The sequence below is a fragment of the Scleropages formosus genome, chromosome 4, assembly GCF_900964775.1.
Source record: "Scleropages formosus chromosome 4, fSclFor1.1, whole genome shotgun sequence".
In the NCBI taxonomy this organism is placed as follows: domain Eukaryota; kingdom Metazoa; phylum Chordata; class Actinopteri; order Osteoglossiformes; family Osteoglossidae; genus Scleropages; species Scleropages formosus.
This window is the reverse complement of record NC_041809.1, coordinates 8,067,091-8,088,281: the sequence shown is the minus strand read 5'-3', so window position 1 is coordinate 8,088,281 and position 21,191 is coordinate 8,067,091. Positions and strand designations below refer to the sequence as shown.

General features: G+C 43.6%; 1 protein-coding gene across 9 annotated transcripts in view; it reads left to right on the top strand.

Moving 5' to 3' along the window:
* Positions 1–21,191, top strand: part of dst (dystonin) — a 170,918-nt gene that overhangs the window by 14,355 nt on the left and 135,372 nt on the right. For 4 of the 9 annotated variants that reach the window (XM_029251536.1, XM_029251537.1, XM_029251535.1 and 1 more), the window contains exon 1: positions 1,532–1,637. The exons of the other annotated variants lie outside the window; for them this stretch is intronic. In XM_029251536.1, the coding sequence (XP_029107369.1) occupies positions 1,547–1,637 (91 nt within the window). In that variant the 5' untranslated portion in view covers positions 1,532–1,546. Of the gene's footprint in view, positions 1–1,531; positions 1,638–21,191 lie in introns of those variants that run through there. 9 annotated transcript variants of the gene reach the window in all.

The window sequence follows — 21,191 nt, the reverse complement described above, 5'->3', positions numbered from 1 at the left end:
TCGTTTTGAACGTACAAATTGCTTCGCAAAATAAACACAGGTCTGTAACAAAAATACCATGGCTAAAAATGAAGAAAGTATTCAATTTTGAAACATATGTATCCAACAAGCTATACAAAATTGCCACTGTACAATAGAGAAACACTGTGGATCGGCCCTTTCCTATTCCCTGTGGTGTCATGACAAAGGCATTGTTTATTTGTGGGTGACTGTGTGCCATTAGGTTATTATAAAGGGTGGCATTTTCCCAGGGAGATGTTGCCTTTTGTTCCAAACCTTGGCCATGAAGGAAAATTCTGTGCTAAATACAAAATAGCAAAAATACTGACATATAACATTTATAATGTGGAAGAAACACTGAAGCTACTACCGTTTGTAAAATAGCCTAGGCACCATGTTTCAAAAGATGCATTTAAAGAAAAGATCTAAAAATGTTTCATTTCTATTATTTATTTATGTATCTTTTCATTTATTTCACGTGACATTACATCAGCTGTAGGCTTTGATGAACGGGTTCTGTTTTAACTCTTCTGTATTATAAACCACAGGCGACTATAGCTCAGTTGGAACCGGTTTTTCTGGTTATGTTTATGAAAAAATAATCATCCATTGAAAAATGATTGGATATTAACGCAATAATTGCCCCCTGCTTGCTTTTATTGAAAACGCCTCGTCTGGAATGCCAGCCGGGACCCTTCTGACAGCCGTGAACTCGACGGGCACTAGGACCTAGGTGACAGACTGGCTTGCCGGCCCTTTTCCAGGATGACACATGTGGATCCGGCAATAAAGTCAAAAGACATGCTTTCAATAAACGCTAATATAAAAGATTGAATAGTTTCACAGAGCCGTGACATTTCTAAATAAAACTGTAAAATTCAACGAGAGCCGGCACAATTCCTGCTTATCCCAATATTAAAAAAAATTATAGCGGTAGGGAGCGGTTTTGCGATCGAACAGGTTTTCAGTTGGATAATATAAATAAAAACGTAAAAAAAACCCTCGATCCTTCAGTAATAATACCCAGCTGTATGAAAGATGTATCACAAGTCATTTCAGACAAATGAGTCAGCAATATATATCATGAAAACAATAAATAATATCGCAGCGTAAAGTGAATAATCCATGATGCATGATGATGATGATGGAGGAGGAAGGACGGGGACGCTGGTTAGACTGTCTTGATGAGCTGGGAGCTGCCGCAGCGATGATCTCGGGTTACTGGGACGCAAAAGGGTGGGCGCGTGAACGCGCGTGCCCGGCGCATACGTTCGATGGGGAAGGGTGGGTACGGGGGTGGCATCGCGCGAAAGCGGCTGCTTGGGCTTTAATGAAATTGGAGAGGAAGTCGAAGTGGTCACTGCTGGTAGCTGATCGGGGGAGAGAGAGAGAGAGAGAGAGAGAGAGAGAGAGAGCGAGAGAGAGGGGCGTTTCCTTTAATAGACACACTGGTCACTCTCGTCCCTCTGCGGCTCCCGGCTCGAGTCTCTCCCCCCCGGCCCGTCCGCGTTCGCGAATGCTGGGCTGCCCGACCCCCGGCTCCACCATGGCTCATTTCATAACCCCGGCGCCTTACATGCTGGCGGACGAGAAGGACTACCTGCAGGCGTACGAGGACGTGCTCGAGCGCTACAAAGGTAACGTTGCGCATCTCCTCCTCCTCCTCCTCCTCCTCCTCTTTCTCCCTTTTCCATGCGCGCCGCGATCAACTGGGACACGCGAGCGCGGCCGTGCCCCGAATAGCGCGCGCGATCGGACGGGTAAACAGGCGGTGCGCGCGCCACCACCCCCCCCCCCCCCCCCGCAACGGGACTCCCGCTCCCGAGACCCCAAATACAGCAAGTTTTCAACGTTGTTCCTTGGGCCGATTACCTTGTTTGTGCCGCTTTGTTCCACGTGAGCGCCTGTTTGTTGTTGCCCAGGCATCAAAAATCTGTCCGTTAATAAGATTATATTCCCCAGTCTCTTATAGTGCCGTGGTTGTGTGGGACGTGGGTAGTATACCCAGTCCCGTTTAAAAAGGATTACAGCTAATACAGGTGATCACATTAATACTTCTCGGTGCAGAAGTTGACGGGATAATGCGGGATAACCAGTTGGGTTATCAAAGAAAAAAAAAAAAAAAAAAAAAAAACTTTAATTTAAATTTCCTTCTGCTTATATTTAGCATGTGAATTCTAGATTTCAGAGCCCTTATGTGCATGAAGTATTTATAAATCTCTGCAGGGCACTTATTAATTCTAGACTTGTTCCTTCTATGTTTTTCTTACCAAGACTATTATTATTGTTATTATTATTATAATGTGTAATCTGCCATGTGCTGTTCTACAGTAAACTGATTAAATTTGCCAACACGCTGATGAAGATGGAGAGCACAGCCCTAAAGAAACTGTCTGCTTAGATAATGAGCACATGGCCTGGGGCTGTGGCTGAGATGCATTAGCAATGGAATATTAACTGCATTGCCCGACATCTGCCCCGAACCCCTTCCCTGTAATGTGTGCACCGGCTTGCCGTAACTGCAGGCCTTCGTGGCCCACGGGCAGCTCCGCAATCGTGGCAAGTGTGCAAAAGACATTAGTGTTTTTGTCGCCCGTTCGACGGCGAAGCTTCCCGTCAGTCTCGCGCTGAGCATGAGGTCATTGCTGAACGCAGTGGAAGGCTGAGATTTGGTGCAAAACTCTGACAATGAATAGGAGTGGGTGTCCACGGGCTGAACGGAGCCTGCCCTGCCCTTGACCAGTGTAGTGTGTGGGGAAAATGGTTAGGGGTTTCTTAGAGAAAAGCCCGAATCGTTTGTGATCTCTAGTCCTCCTCTGGCCTGGAGTCTAGTGTAAGCGCTGAGTTGGATTTTCTCTCAGCTGTTGACTGTCATAACTAAGAGACACTCAGCTGTGCCAGGGGCTTAGCCGCCTGGGCTTGAGTCTAATGGACTTGTATGATGTAGCACCATGGAATCCATCACAAGTCAAACTGTGATTTCACTCAAATGTCTTCACTGACAATGTTGTGGTTTGCTTTGAATGACTTTCACAAAATACACCTTTTAAATATTACTCATGTTGAATGGTAACTTATTAACTTACAGCAGGAAACATTATTTAAAGTATATAACTGAAAACTGGTGACGCACAAAGTTCACTTGTGGGACAAACCGATGTTATAGCTGATATGCTCATCGTTAAAATATTAAATTGAGAAACGTATGCGAAGAGAGAAAACTTGTGCTGTCAAATCTGTTGCCTTAGAGGCCTCTTACAATTAGAAGCAAAAAAAAGGTAGATGGGTTACAGATCTAAGAAGCGTCTCCTTCTTAGATTTTTTAGATTTTTCCAAAATCTTTACATTCTTAGACTTTTAGGCAAAGTGCAAAGCTCCTGTTGATGCTTTTCCCGATGTCTTTTGTCAGGGTAATTCCATTATTTTATTTAGAGATCTGGGTTGGCATTTAGGGACATTTGGTTGGAGTCAGCTGGGCTCACATGGCTCAGAGTAAAGCCCCCAGCACAGGGAATGCTGCTCCATTGTCACCCAAGTTCACTGTAGCAGCGCGGTCAAAAGCTGTTGATTTCACTGTGCAGTCCTCCAGTGATGAAAATCAGGATAATAGGAGGAATTCTGTGCGCTGAGAACATGTCAGGTTGGGTTGCGGAGCACTGCGGTGAGATGCCGGTCACTGCCGGAACACATTCCACATGCGCTCCCACAGTTATGCCTGCTATTATGAGCTGTCGGGCTGTTAGTCACATAAAAAGCATCTTGTGATCGGTGAGACACCGAGTGTGCTCCAACAGTGACTCGGCAGATCCGACACACTGCAGAACTCTCCGTCTGAGCCTTTGTGCTGCCGGTGTAAGGAGACACAACATAGCACCTTTGTGCGATTCCATCTCGGTGTAGTATGTGGGTTATAATGATGGATGTGAGCAAGTGATTCTTCGCTGGGTCGTGAGCAGAATCGCTGGCACTCACTGCACATGCCAGTTTGTAATAGTCGAGGTTCCGATAAATAAGATGAATAAACAACATGCTGAATCATAGCCATGGCTGCACTGGCGCAGGGCAGCTCCGTACAGTCCTTCACAGCACATTCGTGCTGTTTGAAGAATGGTTCAGTGTACTCGAGGACTACTTTTAAGAGTTATTTGTGTCCAAGGGTTGTTTTTTCGTTCCAGTTATTCTGCATTCCCTCATGAGGTAGAGGATGACCATGACTGAAATGCTATTTTTTTGAAAGAGCTTTTTCACTGGTTAAGTTCAAGACTTTAGGGCATTCTATTAATCACACTTCCCATGAGGCTCAGAACATCATGCCTCCGTAATCGCTGTTTTGAGACAAACTGTAGTGTTGCCTTGACACCAAATGTATTTCCAAGATGTCTGATAATTTCCTGCGCCAAAGCGTTTTATTTATTAGGATGGAGGACTTGGGCGCTTTCAAAATGTAGCGCTTAGATCCAGAAGGGGATGGAAGAATGAAATGGGAAGGTGTGTGTTTTGTGTACATGGGAATCAGGTGGTATTTATCTGCAGTTCTTGTATAAATTGGTTTTGTGTGACCACTCAAAGGTTAACTCTGGAGAATTAATCTGAGATCATTGTTTGCCTCGAGAAACTACTTTCGACAAGAAACAAAGTGGGATCATTTTGCTGGAGTTTTTGCATATTTCCACAAATGATACGACTTCCCACGTTTAGTGTGTGTCCTTTTACAATTATTTCTGCAACTTTTTTTTTTCCAGAGGTGGAATCAGAGCATGGCACCATTATAGTGGAAGGAATGAAACAGAATCTGAAACAAAACAGCCTGGAAAAAATTCACTGTATTTCCTCTATTTTTACTGCAGTATATTAATGCCTGTTTTTCATTGCAAGAGTGTGAATGGCTTGTAGGTATTTTAGCGTAAATGAGTTTAAATGTCACAGATATAAAGCAAATCTAAGTTACATTTGCTTTCTATGTTTTAAAGTCTCCTTAGAATGGAATCATAGCAGTAGTGATTGTAAATATACCATTAGAAATGTCTTGAAAGTTTTGGAGGGAAAATCTCGTATAGAAAGCCAATCTACAAAGCAAGCAACTAAAATGTATAGAAGGTACATGATTACTGTGCTGTTTCGTCCATTATCGTTTTGAGTCACTTTAACCTGTTAAGTCTTGATTTTTCAAACGTTAATGATTGTTTGGAAGAGCAGTGACAAACAGCGGCAGCATGATAGTGAATATGTTTTTACGGTTGAAGCATTCCTGAAATTGACTGCTCCTACTGATGGGAAGTGGAGAAACAGTGGCACAGCTGTTCTGGAAACAAAGAGCCTTACAGAAAATGACCTGCTTTCACTGTGTTCCTCAATTTTTCCTCGCTTAATAGTTTTTTTTTTTTTTTAAAAATTCCAGCCTCCATACATGCCAGGAGACTGTAACTGTAGGTCAGATGGTTTTACAATGGCAGTGACGCTGGGATTCATTAAAATGAAGGGTGGGTTCAGAAACGTATACTCTTCCTCAAGTTATGGCTTTATTATTTTCTTTGATTTTCCTGATCAAGTACAGCTAGTACACGTTTGAGACCTTCGTGGATGGCATTTGCCCCCTGACATGTGTTATCAAACAGATGACATTCGCTCAAAATAAATCGGTCCAGGCATCAGCCTTTCACGTTTGGTTTTCTGTAAGAAATAATGGAAAATGTAGTATAATACAGCTTGAAGACTGACCCACCAGTCTGTAGCAGTAGTGGTCATGAATGCCTTTAGCATGCGGACGTTCACATGAGATATATCATGAGGTGTACAACACAGGTGTGGTGTAACACAGTGTTCTGCTCCTCTATTGCCATATGTTCCAATAAATGCTTTGTTAAGGCCCATCATTCCATGCTGAGATATGCATGATCTCTCTTTGGATCTGACTTTGTTATTTAGAAGTGCGCCGTGACCAGCCTCCTGTACTTTGTTCTGCTAAGCGTCGAAACCAAGACGGGTCATATTTGCCACGGTGTGCAATGCTTCACGTTCAGCTGACACGTTTAACATTGTGAGCTGTTCTGTAAAGGAAAAAAAAAAAAATCCTGCGTGTTAAAGTAAAGACTTAACGTGATCCTTATGATGTGTATTGTGATGCCGAGGGCCGAACCTTGACGGAAATTGGGAAGTTTTTGACAGGCCGGTGTTCAGTTCACATGATCTGGAGCTGCGTTCTCAAAACCAAGGGATTATACTTTCTACTTTAGTTTTTTCCCGCGGTAATCCCTTGCCTGAGTGAAACAGTACACTGCTTGAACAATACCTGCACCTCTATAAGTCTGAGCATGTTCGCCTGGCTAAGTCCAGGCCATGGCTGGATAATCATTCACAATGGAGAGCGCATAGCAGCATTCTATCATGGGGCCGCAGTGTTCCGGTAAAGCCTCTTGACGGGCACCGTGGAGAAGTGATGTAACCTATTGTGGCTTCTCAAACGCCGGGTCCCCCCATCTGTTGGTTGCATTAAAGGAGTGTCGAGATTTATTGGGCGGTGGGTGTGTGTCTCGCTCCACTCCGCTGATTGATCGGTTGCCTTCCCTCGCACATTGTGCGGCCCTTTTTAATCATTTACGTAGACGGCAAGAAAAGCCGACGCATTGTCCTTTGAGTTGGTGAACTCGGTGTGTAACCATGTAGTGTGCGTGCAGACTCGAGGAATGTCTTTTTATAGCATTGTGACAATTAGCCCATAGCATCCACTTGGCAGCTTGCTATTGTGAATTCAGCCCAAGCTTTTAGCTTCTTCTTAATGCTCATGGTCATTAGTTCCCGAATTCACTGATTCACACCCTTAGTTATGAATGTACAGCATCTGAGGACAAGATGTTCTATTAATTCTTATGATATGAATACAGCTGGATGGCTCTCTCTGGAATGGCCGGGATTCTCGTAGTACCTCAAAAGCCAATTTCCTGCAAGAATGCGCATGGGGCAGCTGGTAGTATAGTGGTTAGCTTCTGCCTTTGGACTTAAAGGTCACAAGGTTGAATCCCACCTCCAGCTGTAGTACCTTGGGCAAGGTCCTTATCATAAATTGCTCCAGTAAAATTACCCAGTTGCATAAATGGGTAAATAACTGCAGGTCGCTTAACACTGTAAGTCGCTTTGGAGAAAAGCATCAGCTTAACGCAGCATTTAATTCCTCAATCAGAAACACTTTTGACTTGAGAAAGAGTTGCGGCGGATCTTGCCGAAGCACCGCAAGACTGATGTCAGACCGAGAAGTTAGTCTGAAAGAGGCCTTGTTTCAGGAGAACTGATTTGCATTTAGAAAGACCGTTAAGTGCGAATCTGCTCACGTCGCTCTGTATGTGGTGTCCGCATGGGGAAGCATCGTGTATGTTGTGTACACTGTTGACAGTAGTTAAAGTACAAACATACCTCCGATTTACATGCACTTACCACTGAAAATGTCGTTTTTTCACAGGTAACTGTCATGTGCTTTTTCTTTATTGAAGGAGCTGTTCTGCATTTCACAAACAGTGCATGTATATGATCAATGAAATATTATTTACTGAAGCCTGTTGCTGTGCATTTCACAGTGAATTATTAATATTTTCGCAGTTTTTTCCCATTTAAAAATGTTCATATTTATATATACATATCTAAGAATGTGCAGAAATATATATTTATTCATATAGTCGACACATTTCTCCAAAGCGACTTATAATGTTAAGCTACCAACAATTATTTGCTCATTTCTACAGGTAGGAAATTTTACCGGAGCAATTTAGGTTAAGTCCCACTGGAGGTGGACGTGAGATTCGAACCTGCTACCTTTGGATCCTTAAGCAGCTGCCCCATATATAATATGGATTTTTTTTTTTTTTCTTTGCTCTCTTTTGTGACTCATCCTATTAGCTTGCTTCTAGTTGGTTCAATGACATCAAAACTAAATCAAAGACCCGTAGATGGATTAAGTGACTAACAGATGGATAAAAACTGTATTAATTCCAAAGGAAACAGCAGAGGTGCCTAATGCTGAGTGGCTTTCGAACCTCTGACTGGCAGGGACCGTTTCCAGTAATTCCTGCCATCCTAAAATAACCACTGCTCTGTTTTCGGTGGGGAGCGCCGTTGGACCTCTCTGCTACCGTCTCCGGGAGGAGCGAAGCTGTACTTAGGTCCTGCGGGTCGTTCTGCACTAGCTGACGATAAGGAGTTCTAATTTAATGTTCCGCACCTCTCCGTCTTCATGGTCGCCACTTTTAGCTGAGCAGAACGTTATCCTTCATGTCTCTAGATTTCATGCTCAGATGAATTACCGTGACGCCGACCATGTGACTTGTCAGTGACTCATGGAGCAATCTAGGCCATAAAGTGATGGACTTCATATATCATATGGCAGCTGGGTTTAAAAAAAAAAAAACAGGATTTGAAAGATCCCAACGAAACTGTGCAACAGCAGTGTTTTTTATTTATGAATAATGTACCGCTATCGAACAAATGAACTCCTGGCAAGTACATGCCTCGTAATATCTTCCTGGAGTGTAAGAGCTGGTGTTGATATCTTTTTTGGCACCGGCCTTGTTTAATGGTCGGTGATAAGCGCTTAGTGTCTATGCAGTCTTATGCTGATTGTAGAAAATATGCTCATGGCTGTCACCACCTGGAATAGTCTTGGGCAAGAGGTGACATATCGGGATTTCATTTGGCTGTGGGTATAAATTTTATATATGGGGCCAGTGGGTGGCGTAGTGGTTAGAGCTGTTGCCCATGACTCGAAACAGCTTTGCATCTTGCGCTTGGTTAGCACCCTTGATCAAGGTATTTACCCTGAAGTGATACTGTAAATATTACCCTGCTGTATAAATGGGTGAAATTTGAGTCAGTTGTTAGATGCACAGACCTAACACTGTAAGTCACTTTAGAGAAAAGCAACAAACAGATCAATAAATAATAAAATGCAGGCATCTAGAAGCATTGACAGGTTCTGCCTGGAAGCTGGAAGCTGATAGTGTAGTGGTTACAATTGCTGATTTTGATTCCAAAGGTTGTAGGTTGAAATCCCACCTATTGCTTCAGTACCCTTGAGTAAGGTATTTACTCTAAGTTGCTCTAGTAAAAACCACCCAGCTACACAATGAGGTAAAAAATTGCAAGCAATGTAATATTTCTGCAGCAGCTGGGATAGTGAATAAGGATCTACACATGTGACTGAAAGGCTACAGGTTCAGATCCCTGGATGGGAAGTGTTGCTGGACTTCACTGGTTGCAGAAATAGTCCTGCTGTGATTTTGTGTCTGGTCAGTAGAAAATGTGAATAAACTGTTTACAGAAATGGGGGGAGGATCGTGTTTCCTTTCTGAGGACGATATTTTGAGGCCACATATATCTGCTTTGAGTGCCAGACTCCTTCCAGCACTGTGAATAATGTGAGAAGAGATCTTTGCACCTTCCCTGCACTTGAGATGATTTCAGCTTTTATATCTGAATACCGGGTTTGAGTGTTGCTCTTTGTACCGCGGGTTGGGTTTTGGTTTTCGCTCCCCGAGGGCCTCTCCACAAGACAGTTAACTGGCCCCGGGTGTCCAGATGCCATTGATGGGGAGCCGCACGTTCGGCGTGTTTTGCTGTAAGATCAAACTCGGTCATCTCAAGTCTTAAGGTCATCAAATTTCCAGGTAATAAAGGTCATTATCTTTCACCAGTTTATATGGAACTGTTACTTTTGACCTTTTCCGTGCCATTTGGTCTGTATCCTGCAGCACCGTGAAGCATGAACGGACAAATCCCGCTGCTGCAACAGCTAGAAAGCTGTGAAATGTCATGGGTGGAAACAAGATGGCAAAACTGCTCCTGGTGATAAAATGATTAAATTATAATTGCATTTAATAGCATGAAAGTGTGTTTTTTTTTTTTTTTTTTTTATGAGGACCTGGAAGGTATGTTGATTATTCTTACGCCTTCGGCAGGAAGATGTATTATATTATATTATATTATATTATAAAATGCATTATATTGGAAAGATCCAGTGCAGATTCCTCCACAAATATGTGGTTGACTCAAGTGACGAAGTTACTACCAACAGAAAAGTTAACATTGGAGCTGGATCGTAATTCTGAGGAACTTTGGACGTGTTGATCATCTTCTTGGAGCTTCTTCAATGGTTCTTCCTTTTTTCCTTGTGCTGAGCTTGTATCTGTATACATTTACATTTTCTTGGAATACTGATTCTATCTCTCATGTTGTTACGACCCTGTTTTGTTGTTCATAAAAAAAAATTCTTAACAGAAAAATTAGATTTTTCTCCAACTGTTGTCCTGATTTGATTTGCAGGGCAATCCTGCTGAATTCTTGAATATCCGAGCACCCTTATGGAAGTTATTAGAACGTGCTGCATGATCATACCTGCGATAAGTGATCTTTTGACTCAGAGCCCTCAGTCTGCGCATGTGGACATATTTGCATTTTCTTAGTGTACTGCCTCTGTCTGTATGCTGTTGTGACCCTGTGCTGTGTGCTGCTTATAAAACTAATATAGGTACGTATATACTGTACATATATACATATAAATATGCTGTTTCATGGCGTTACTTAATGAAGGCTTCCAGTTCCTTTTTTGCCGCCTGCACCCTGCTCAACCTTTCTGTTCTTCTCTCACCTTGGTGTAATATTGAGATTAAACATGCTTTTCTGTGCAAGAGATTGTTCTCCCTGTGTGCAGCTTTTGTTTGTTAGTGAGCTCCAAGGTCCAGCCAAAGAGGGATTACCGCGGTATTACTACCAGCAGTGTGCTTCAGACATTTTTCAGCCGCTCATTGGGGAAAAAACGCTACCCACCCGCCCGTCCAGGCTCTCGGCAGAACACCTCTGTAATGAGGGACTTAATCACACTTGCATAATGCTTCTCGTTGTGTCATATGTTATTAGTTAAGTGTTCCAAATGAGCTTGGCCATCGCTATGATAGAATGCCACTGGGATTTGTAATGTAAGACCCTGTTTTTTTACACGGGAAAGGTTTGAAGGTGGTGTGTTCCTGTAATGACAGCAGAGGCTGTATTGATTAGAGCTGTTGAGTGCAACTGGAAAATGCCGGGTCCGAATCCCCTACTTGATCAAGGTCCGTATCCTGAGTTGATCCGGTAAAACTTACCCAGCTGTATAAATGGGTGAATAATTGTTCAAAAATGAATAATTTCTAAACTGGCCCTATGGGGCGTGGGGGCGTGGGGGCGTGGGGACGGGAGGTAAACAAATGAAAGGGTAAAAGTCATGAGATTCCTATAAGTCACATGAAGGCCCCTTGAGAAACCACTTTCAAAGTTTCTTTAACAATATTTGTTGCATGTTATCATATTTAGGAGCAGATGACAAGCAGACCGCTGGCAGTTGACATTGTTCCTGTGGAGGTTTCCACGGTCACAGTTTGCTGACTTGTTCATCTTATCATAACGTGACCGCTCCTTATTTGGCGGCGTCCAAAGGTTTGCTGTTGACTGGTTACTGAGCTACAAGACCTCACAGGTTGATCAACAAAAGCAGCGATCGCCATAAATCGAATCACTGAGAGGTTTATGGAGTTGGACCACAGTAATTATGCTTTATGCGTGCCATATAAAGACACATTATGCTAATTAATAATCACAGTTATTCTTGGTTCCACCCCCCCATTTTAGTTTTGAATGAAAAGTTTCAGCTGTTTGTTTCTGAGTTGAAAAGCTTCCATGTTTAACATATTGTTTAAAAATTAAACAGAATAATCCCCCTGAGTTTTTAGAGATCTACGGGGTGCGGTGGCGCAGCAGGTTTGGACAAGTCTTCCTCTCTGGTGGGTCTGGGGTTCGAGTCCTGCTTGGGGTGCCTTGTGATGGACAGGCATCCCATCCTGGGTGTGTTTCCCCCCCCCCAACTTTATGCCCTGTGTTGCTGGATTAGGCTCCGGTTCACTGCAACCCTTCTTGGGACAAGCACTTTCAGTGTGTTTGTCTTTTCAAAGATGGACTTGATTTTAATATGGGTTCATAGTTGTACAGTGCTGCTGGAAAGTACAGGAAGCCCTTGTGTCCCTTAGTTTTACCACAAAACGGTTATTTAATGAGAATCAATGTTTCTCATGTGACGCAATATGTGTCTAACGACCAATTCCATATGTTGCTTTAGAGGAAATCATGTGTGTAGCAGAAACACGGAAGCAGACCGGGTCAAAAATAAGTGGAGCTCAAGTTGAATTGGTTAAACCGAGTAGGGAAATAGAATCAGGTATGTAAATCGTAATCCTTTATTAATTTTATAAGTTTAACATTTAGATTTTGTGAGTTTATTTTAGTTTTTTTTACAAGAAGATCAACCATCCCTATGGGGTTCACATACTTTCAGGTGGAATGGCAGTTTAATTGTTAATTTTGCAGGATCATTCATGCACTTTTCTTACAGGTCAGCGGAAAAATATCATTTGTCACTTATTTACCGAAGAGAATTTGGTAGCTAGACTTTTGGTCGTAAGAGAATTTTGTATTTCAACTCAATTTAATCTCCTTTTTCCCCTACGAGAACGACGGATTGTTGCCTGCTGAATTTCTCCAGACTATAAGATGAAATGATAACAAAAAATGTATAAAGGAACGTGACTAATATCTTCAGTGGTTCACACCGCGCTGATTTTAGGAATTTCATTGTAGAGCATTGTAGAAGCTTTAAGAAGACCTGCTGATTTAATAAGTAAATAAATGCATAAATAAATAAAGTAATTATTTAAGTAGATAGCCAAATAATTACTCTGCATTTTTTCAATGACTCCGCATTTTTTCAGAGGAAGTCTTTCATATCGTTGTCAGTGATCGCGCCCCACTGATGGCCCTGACCTCGGATCCAGATCCTACAGTAGATTACCATGTGCCCTTGGTAGATTTCCTGCTTCAGTGATTATTTAATTTTCAACCCTTTCTGGGAAGCAGAGACTTAATCTTTGCTGGCGATTGTATTGGCAGGTAGGTGTCAGATCTACTTGTGGGCTTTTTCGGCCAGCACTCTGAGAAAAGCCTCGTCGACAGACCTGCTCTATTGCGCCATTTGGTGTCATGTTCCTTTTTTAAAATATGTGTTCCAATCTCGTTCGGGGTGGGGACTTGGTATTGTCACCTGCTATTTTCAGGTGGGCGTGTGTAATTAATCTATTTTCATATCCTCTCCCACAGCCATGTCATAGACAGGGAGACAAAGTAATCTTAAAGATAAAGAAAATCCCTTTTTGAAAAGCTTTCATGAAATGGGGATCATATGTTCCAGAGATTTTGATATATTCTTCTGTGATTTATTATTTTTTTCATCCCTGGTAACAAGGTTCACTGTTTTGTTGTATTCAGTAAATTGCTTGACTGTTACATATTATACAGTTTTACATCATGTATCTTTGCTCCCTGTGACGTGGATGGAGATGATGGAGGGAACTGGGAAGACATCTGCAAATGGTCATCTGGTGACCCTGTGCTCTCTCCTGCCTCCCAGCATGCAGCTCCTTAGCCTTCTTTGGTCCTGCCTGTTGGATTCAGCATCGCCGCAGTGAGCTCAGACCTCTTGGGTCTTTTGGGGTGTGTGCAGCGAGACTGCAGAAAGACCGCATTGTTTCAGTTGTAGCTGCTGCTGCCAGGGCTGGGAGGTTCATCTGCGTGGCACGTCGCCAGGGTGGGTGGACCTTTGTTTCAGGGCACTGGGCGAGTTGCTGTGTGTGACAATGATGTGCTATCACCAAGTTCTTTGAGAGTACTGGACAGGGTGGGGAGCAGGGGCTTGAGCATGGACGGAGGGGACTGACTTGAGCATGGACGAAGGGGACTTGAGCATGGGCGGAGGGGACTGACTTTGAGCATGGAGGGCGGGGACTTGAGTATGGAGGGTGAGGACTTGTCAGACCCTTGGTGTCTCTATGCTTTCACTATCGACATGCAGAGACCGAGGGCTCCTTACCTGACTCAGGTGGGCGTGAACGGAGTTGTAGAAGCAGAAGTCTTTGGATAACACTGTTTTCAATAATACAAAAATGTGTTAAAACAGGGTTTTTTTTTCAGTCTATGGGTCATTATTGGTAAAGCTTTATGTCATTTACCAAACTTGACTGCAGGAAGTGTGTAATGTTCATGACGCCTTTAAATCCACTCTCAGTTAGGTCGGTGCTGCCTGTTTGTCCCAGTGTATTGATTTCCGGGACCGAAGAAGTTTCCGACCCCGGATGCCTTCCTGTCCATTTGTAAATCAATGTTGTTACTGAGCTGCAGTCGGAGTAGTGAAGCTGTCAGGAGAGGAGAAAGGGCGTTTCAGTGTCGACTGAGGGATACTGTGGTACTGAGTTTGAATTTGCCAACCGTCGGAGCCCGTGTTGGTCAGCCCTTGAAATTCTGTACAATTTTCATTCCGCACTTAACTGTAAGGTTATGACTCATAAACAAAATGTTGTTTTAAATTCAATTTTAAATGTTTCGTTTATTTTTAATTTATTCAGATTGATTAATTAAATTTTAGATGAAATTTTAAATAAATACATCATTCAAGTAGAAAATAATTTGAGACAGCATCATGGTAAGATTATGTAAATCAGGAGTGCTTAAATTGGATTTTATGACACCCATTTCAGGGTGGCATGTCTATGTGATATTCCAGAAAAAAAATAATTATTGGGTTTTCGGCTTGCTAAGGGACCAAATAGCGGGAGAGGTTAAATTTCAGTGGCTGAATTGCTTCTATACCGTTGTGCTCCAGACAGTAATTTCTCAACAGTTTCCTGTGTTACATGAAAGTTAAAATGAATTTTTCTTAACTGAGCTCACCAAACTCTGGTCCTTACATGGAGACGGAAAGCATCGCCTCTTGTCCGGCTGTACTTTATTTCATCTTCATAAATTCTCTTGCCCTTGCATCATATTGATTTATGCTTCATGTGCTGCTAGTATGTAGAGCAGAGAATTTTTCAAGGCCCTGCACTGAATGTGCCGGTGATTCAAAACTGGACTGAAAATGAAACACTGTCTGTTACTTATACAGCTGAAATTACAGGAGGTTTAATTTAGTCATCATAAATCATAGTCGGCATTAATACCAGACATATTGCCACGCCCACAGCACAAGCGACAATGCCTGACTCTGCACTAGCTCCTGAGTAATCGCTCACCCTATAAAGACCCTCTTCAGCTCCCGTACCGTTGCGGAACCTCGTTTGGGACAACCGCCCTTCGTCGCGTTACTTCGCGCACACGCTTACTCTATTCTCTGTTCACGATCTCCGGTTTTTGACTCCTTGCTTCGTTTTCCGACCACCTCCATGGATCCTCGTTCCTGTCCTGTTCACCGATCGACCGACCCTTCGCCCGTCCCTGCTTTTGAGAACTTGCCTCTTCCCTCAACTTCAGACGAACAACGCTGCACTTGTGTTCAGCCGTCCCGGCTCCTTGTGTTCCACGTGACACATATGTATGTTTAGCCAGTCATAACCAGCCCTATATATATCCTGCAAATACTGTACAGTCGTTCATAAAGGGCTGGCTAATATAACGGATTTTATGTAGTTTATTTATGGTCCTAATCATCATTATTTACTTTTATTCATTTAACTGACATTTTTCTCCAAACTGGCTTGCAGTGTTAAGGTTCTTACAATGATTTTTCCTGTTTACACAGCTGTGTTATTTTTACAGCGTCAATTCAGGGTAAGTACCTTGATTGAGGGTATTACAGCAGGAGAGGGAATTCACACCTTGGTCTGTGGATTGCAAGGAAAGGGCTCTTAATGCTATGCATCCATCGTTGTCATCCCTCTTACACTATATGACGCCACCCAGTTTGCTTTATAAGATTTGCACTTTGTTTTCAAAAATATCCTCTGTCCCTACATCTTGTAATTATAGTACCAAAATTTCTATAAAACTTTTGTCACATGTGGGACCAGGTAGAGAATTTATCATTTTTTTTGTTTGTCTCAGTCTTTTGGTCATATGTACGTAGTCATTTTTTGGCGTCGTCGGGAGCACAATGGCTGATAGGCCTTGACTTATGTGGACTTGTGGCATTCAAGGAATCGGATGTTGACATCCGAGCCTCGCAAGCTCAAGTAGCACAGAGCTCAGCTGTGAAGGATGTAGGAAAAATTATGCCTGTGTGTGTCGTCATGGTGACTGAATCTCAGTGCCGGGGCAACTCCCAGTAGGGTTGGGCCAGATGAGGTCATGGTGTGACTCACATTCACTCCCCTTGAGCACCGTCGCCACGGCGATTGGCTGGCTGCGGTTGACCACAGCTTCCTTTTCATTGGAGAACGGAGGGCGCAAGGAGACAACCCCCCCACCCCCCCCATCCAGCTGTAGCACGAAGATCTCCCTCCTTTGTTTCCTCCCTTCGTCCTCCCCTTCCTTGCTTCTGAATCCTTGCGGCTCCACAAAAGCCCCAGGGGGTTAACATGCTGAGGAAATTAGATTTTTTTTTTTTGATCGTCCATGTATTCCCGATACTCCACATTATGTTTTATTTTTGTTTTTCTCTTACAAGACAGACTACGTTAGATGAATACTGCGATATTATTTTTAATTTTTTTTTTTCATTCCAGAGTATGTTGCTCGGAAAAATATGATTACATCTGTGACATAGGAATTCTAGAAAGCTATTGCACCAGCCATTATTTATACTGCAGGACTCGGGGGACTGGAAATGGTTGGGTCGGACAGTCAAAATCTCTTTTTTTAAAGATTTGTGTGTTGCTCTGTTAGTAATTATTAAGTAACTGGAGTTACTAAATGCAGGAGTTATCTATTCCAAAAATTGTAAACGGTAGAACTCTCTGAGATTGAAGGCCTGTCTTAGAGGTAGTTCATTTGGTTTTATTCAGGGTAGTGAACCCTGTGAACTTTCATTCCCTTATGCCATTGTAACCATTAGAGCAAGAATATCGATTAGGCTGAGTGATCAAATCAATTGTAGTTTTTTGTCAGTAAATGGGTCTGTTTTACAGGATCTTTGTGTGTTACATGTTCCTGTTTCCTCACATATGAGCAGAAGAAGCTTTTATAAGTGGATTTTCTCCAGCTTGGTTTGGTTTCCTGATATACTTAGGTAATACGGTACATGACAGCAGTATTTTCTGGAATGCTTGTTTTGTGTCAGCTCAGCTGTGCGAGCTGTAAGCCTCAGGACACTGGCCTGATCATGAGTGTTGTTCATTCTGTCAGTCATGCACGCACCACCCATCCACTCCACGAATGTAGCACGCAGATCCATGTGGCCTGATCCATGATAAACAACGCCGCGCTTCGTGGCACAGGAACACGTTCGCACCGTTAAAACTAGTCAATAAGAAAGACGGAAATGCACTTTTCCAGGAACGGACCATGCGCTGACTCACTCGGATGTTCGCAGATGGTGATTCGTTGGTGGTCATCCTGAACTGAGAAGTGGAACAGGTTCTGGACACTTTGCTCCCTGTGGGTGGACTTCCTGGCTATGGTGCCTGTGTACATTTCTCCCCAGTGACTTCGATACCGGGATCCAGAAGCCTTCCTAGGAAGGGTACTTTGCGTATCGCCAGGCTGTTCTCCGACTAGGCCCAAAGTTTTCTGGCAGGATTGTGGGGGACAGGCTTGCTGGGGGGGAGTGTCCTTCCCTCGGAGAGCTGTACATCTGGCCCAGGAGCAACAGCAGGAACGTTGCCTCGACTTCCGACAGATCTGCGTTTCATTCTTCCCCTGTTCAGATTCTCCACGCTGATAACATAGATGAGATCATAATGGACGCGGGGGTGGAGGACTCGTGTAAACACCTGACGGGTTACGCAAACCAGATGGTGAGCAAGACTGAAAAACACGCCAAGCCTTTGCTCACCTGACCTGTCGCAGCATAACCAAAAATGGGTGATAGCAGTAGACAAGTAAGAAACCTGTCTAGATTGTTCTCCCTTTCAGAGCCTTTCAGAGCTTTTGGATGATTCTAGTTTATTGACTTGCTCCCGACGGGCCAACGCCACTGAAATAAAGGTGATGCCTCAAGTTTCTGCACGCGGTCTTTGATGGAAATTCTTCTTGGAATGCGGACTGTGCTAAACATGGCTTTTTCCTGCATTCTCACACTGAGATCGTCGCGTGGATTTTGACGTTGGGCGTAGAGCTGCCTTTCGCCCTTGGGCTAACACCCCACCCTACCGGCCTTCTCTCATGAATGAGAGGATGTGCTTCTGTGTTACACCATTGAGCAGCTCCTGTTCTGCACTTCCTGACTGGGCCTGGCTGCCAGAAGGTGGCTGATGTTGAGGGTTTGCCAGATTCCCAGCAGGGGTTCCCGTTGTCCCATTAAGACAGCTTCTGGCAGGCGGTTTGACTGCAGAAACCAAGTGGGACCAGGAGGTCACTTGCGGACCCAGGACAGTCTGCCTCTCTGATGGTTTCTTGCTCTCTTCTGTTCTAGGCCCGATGGTTAAAAAGCAGACATCTTAGGTGTCCATCGCTTCCCCTTCCTCCAGTCAGATTTCCACAGTGATAACAGGCATTGATGGTGCACCGTTTAATGGGGTCTCCACCCCAAGCAGCAGAAGATGGAAACCCTGCTGTGCAGCGTCGTCCTTCGAAACTTAATGCCGGCTCAGAATCTGCCCAAAGGGGTCTCGTTCTCTGGGGATAACCTGAAGGTCCATCCTGGGGTTTGCTGACAGTAAAACCCACAATGGAGCCTGTGTAAGTGTAAGTCAGCCTAACTTTTCTTGTGCTTGCTCGATTGAAAAACATTGCAAGCTGACAGATGTAAAACCCTAACACGGCTTTCCGAATTGAACTTAGGAAAGGTACACATTTAGTTACCCACAGAAGCTTGACCGTTGTTATTGTGGTTGACTTGGGCATCCAGAATTAAATACAAGTGTGGGTGGAAAGTGGTCATTTGTGGCTGCCATCTGAATTCCAATTGTACCAGGAAGAAATCGGGAGAAATAGCAAAACAGTATCAAAGTTACTTATTTTTCGATGTATCTATCTGTCTATGCCCAAAGATTGCTCTTCATAATCATATGATGGGATTAGAGGCCATTTTACAGGACTGGGTGCACCCTATGGTGCAAACAAGGTTCCCTCATGATGTTCCATGTTCTCGGATGATAATACCCTCATACAGAGTGCTAAACGAATTCAAGAGTGGTGTCATAAATACCAGCATGAAGTCAAATGTCTTCCATGGTCTCCCCAATCACCAGATCTTAACATCACTGACCCTTTACGAGAATATCTGGAGCACAGGGTTTGAAGAAGATCTCCACCTCCTTCATCCCTCGAAGTGGAGGCTTTTCTTCTTGCAGAATGGTGTAATATGTCCCTCACACAGGTCAGGACTTGTATGGCAGCATTCCACAAAGGAATGAAGCTTCTTTGAGGGCAAAGGGTGGCCCTACTGCCTATTCAATCCTTCATATTAATATATTATTGAGCGCTCACACTTCATCCAACCGCATAGTTTTGGTTGGACCATTGGGTGTAAACTAAGCGATTTAGTTATACTTTATTAGCTTTAAAATATTATGATAAATCATACTGGCATTAAGGGGGAACGGTGGCGCAGTGGGCTTGGCCAGGTCCTCCTCACTGGTGGCTTCAGGCAGTGTGTGTGTGTACGTGTACTGGCTACTGGCATTGTGCTGCATCATTTGAGATGAGTACTTCTGCCGGTAGAAAACCGTTATAACCCATGTATGAAATCGTCACGATCTGTAGCATTTAGCACTTGTACAGTTTTAAAGAGGTAAGGAGGCACCCGGGGTGTGTGATGGGCAGTGACTAAGCAGGACACACTTGTGTCACTGTGATGCCTATTTATAGCCATGCCCAGTACAGTACACTTGAGCTGACGGTGTTGGATCCACCTTTGTGCCAGATCAATGCCTTGCCCCCTAGACCACACTGCGAGGTATATGACCGAGATTGCTGCTTGACATCTGAAGGAGAGGCACTTGCTGGAACTGGTCCGGGTTACAGTGGTGCCTGCAGTCTGCCATGAACTTTCAGCCTTTTGTGTACAGGCCACTGAGGCTCCAGATGCCTGTATGAAAATAACAGAAAAAGGCACATACTGCAACAGCGTGGTAAATCATGTGCTGTAATATGAGTTATATGGCACAGTAGGCAGCATAGTGGTTGGACATGCCACATTACAGCTGAAGAACCCCGCTTTGAATCCCACCTCTTGCTGTAGTACCCTTGAGCAAGGTATTTATCTTGATTTATACTGTAAAAAGCAATACCCAACTCTATAAATGGGTAAATTATTTTAAGTAGCTTAGTATATAAACCTCAGATTGTACATTGCCTTGGGCAAAGGCATCCAATTGAATAAATGTACACTACGGTTTAGGAGAGGTGTCTGAGGAGCATGCATAGGGCAATCATTCCAGAACCAACGAAATAAGGAATCAGAACCCTAATGGCAATTACAGTTATTCACAGAAGTGAATAATAGGGTACAGTGCATAGAAGTGTAGTAAAAGGTTAGGTAATACTTTATTAATCCTCGATGTGGAATTCACACACTGGACCAGTAGCTCAACATGACACATAACATCAGAGACTTGAGGTGACACGTAATTGCAAAGTGTGGCATGGTGCTACAGAGAGTAGCGCTTGGTGTGAAAGGACATGGGTTTGATCCCCACTCGGTCTGTGTGGAGTTTGCATGTTCTCCCCATGTCTGTGTGGATTTCCTCTGGGCGCTCTGGTTTCCTCCCACAGTCCAAAGACATGCTGTTCAGGTTCACCAATAGTGTGTGAGTGACAGAGAGTGTGTTTCACTGATGTATGGATGAGTGACCCTTGTAAGTACTGTATCTAGCAGTGTAAGTCACCGCGGTGAATAAGGTGTGTGGGCTGATAACACTATGTAGAGTTCATTGGATGTTGCTTTGGAGAAAAGTGTCTGCTAAATATGTAGTGTAGGTATATTGACAAAAAATTCCTCCTGTTCATCTAAGCATCTAGTTGGTGGCCTTTTCAGTTTTGTCCCACCATTGTAGTTCCCATCCTCTTGGGCAGCAGATGGCGTGGCGTTAGCTGTGTCCGCTAATTGATTAGGTGGACCGAGGCCAGGCGGAAGTCGGAACCATGGGAACTTCTTTGCTTGCAAGTCTTACTGCAAATATGCTGACTCAAAAAACTGGAATTCACACCTGCCGATACATGTCGAAAGAGTAGACCACCGAGGGGGGATGGCACAT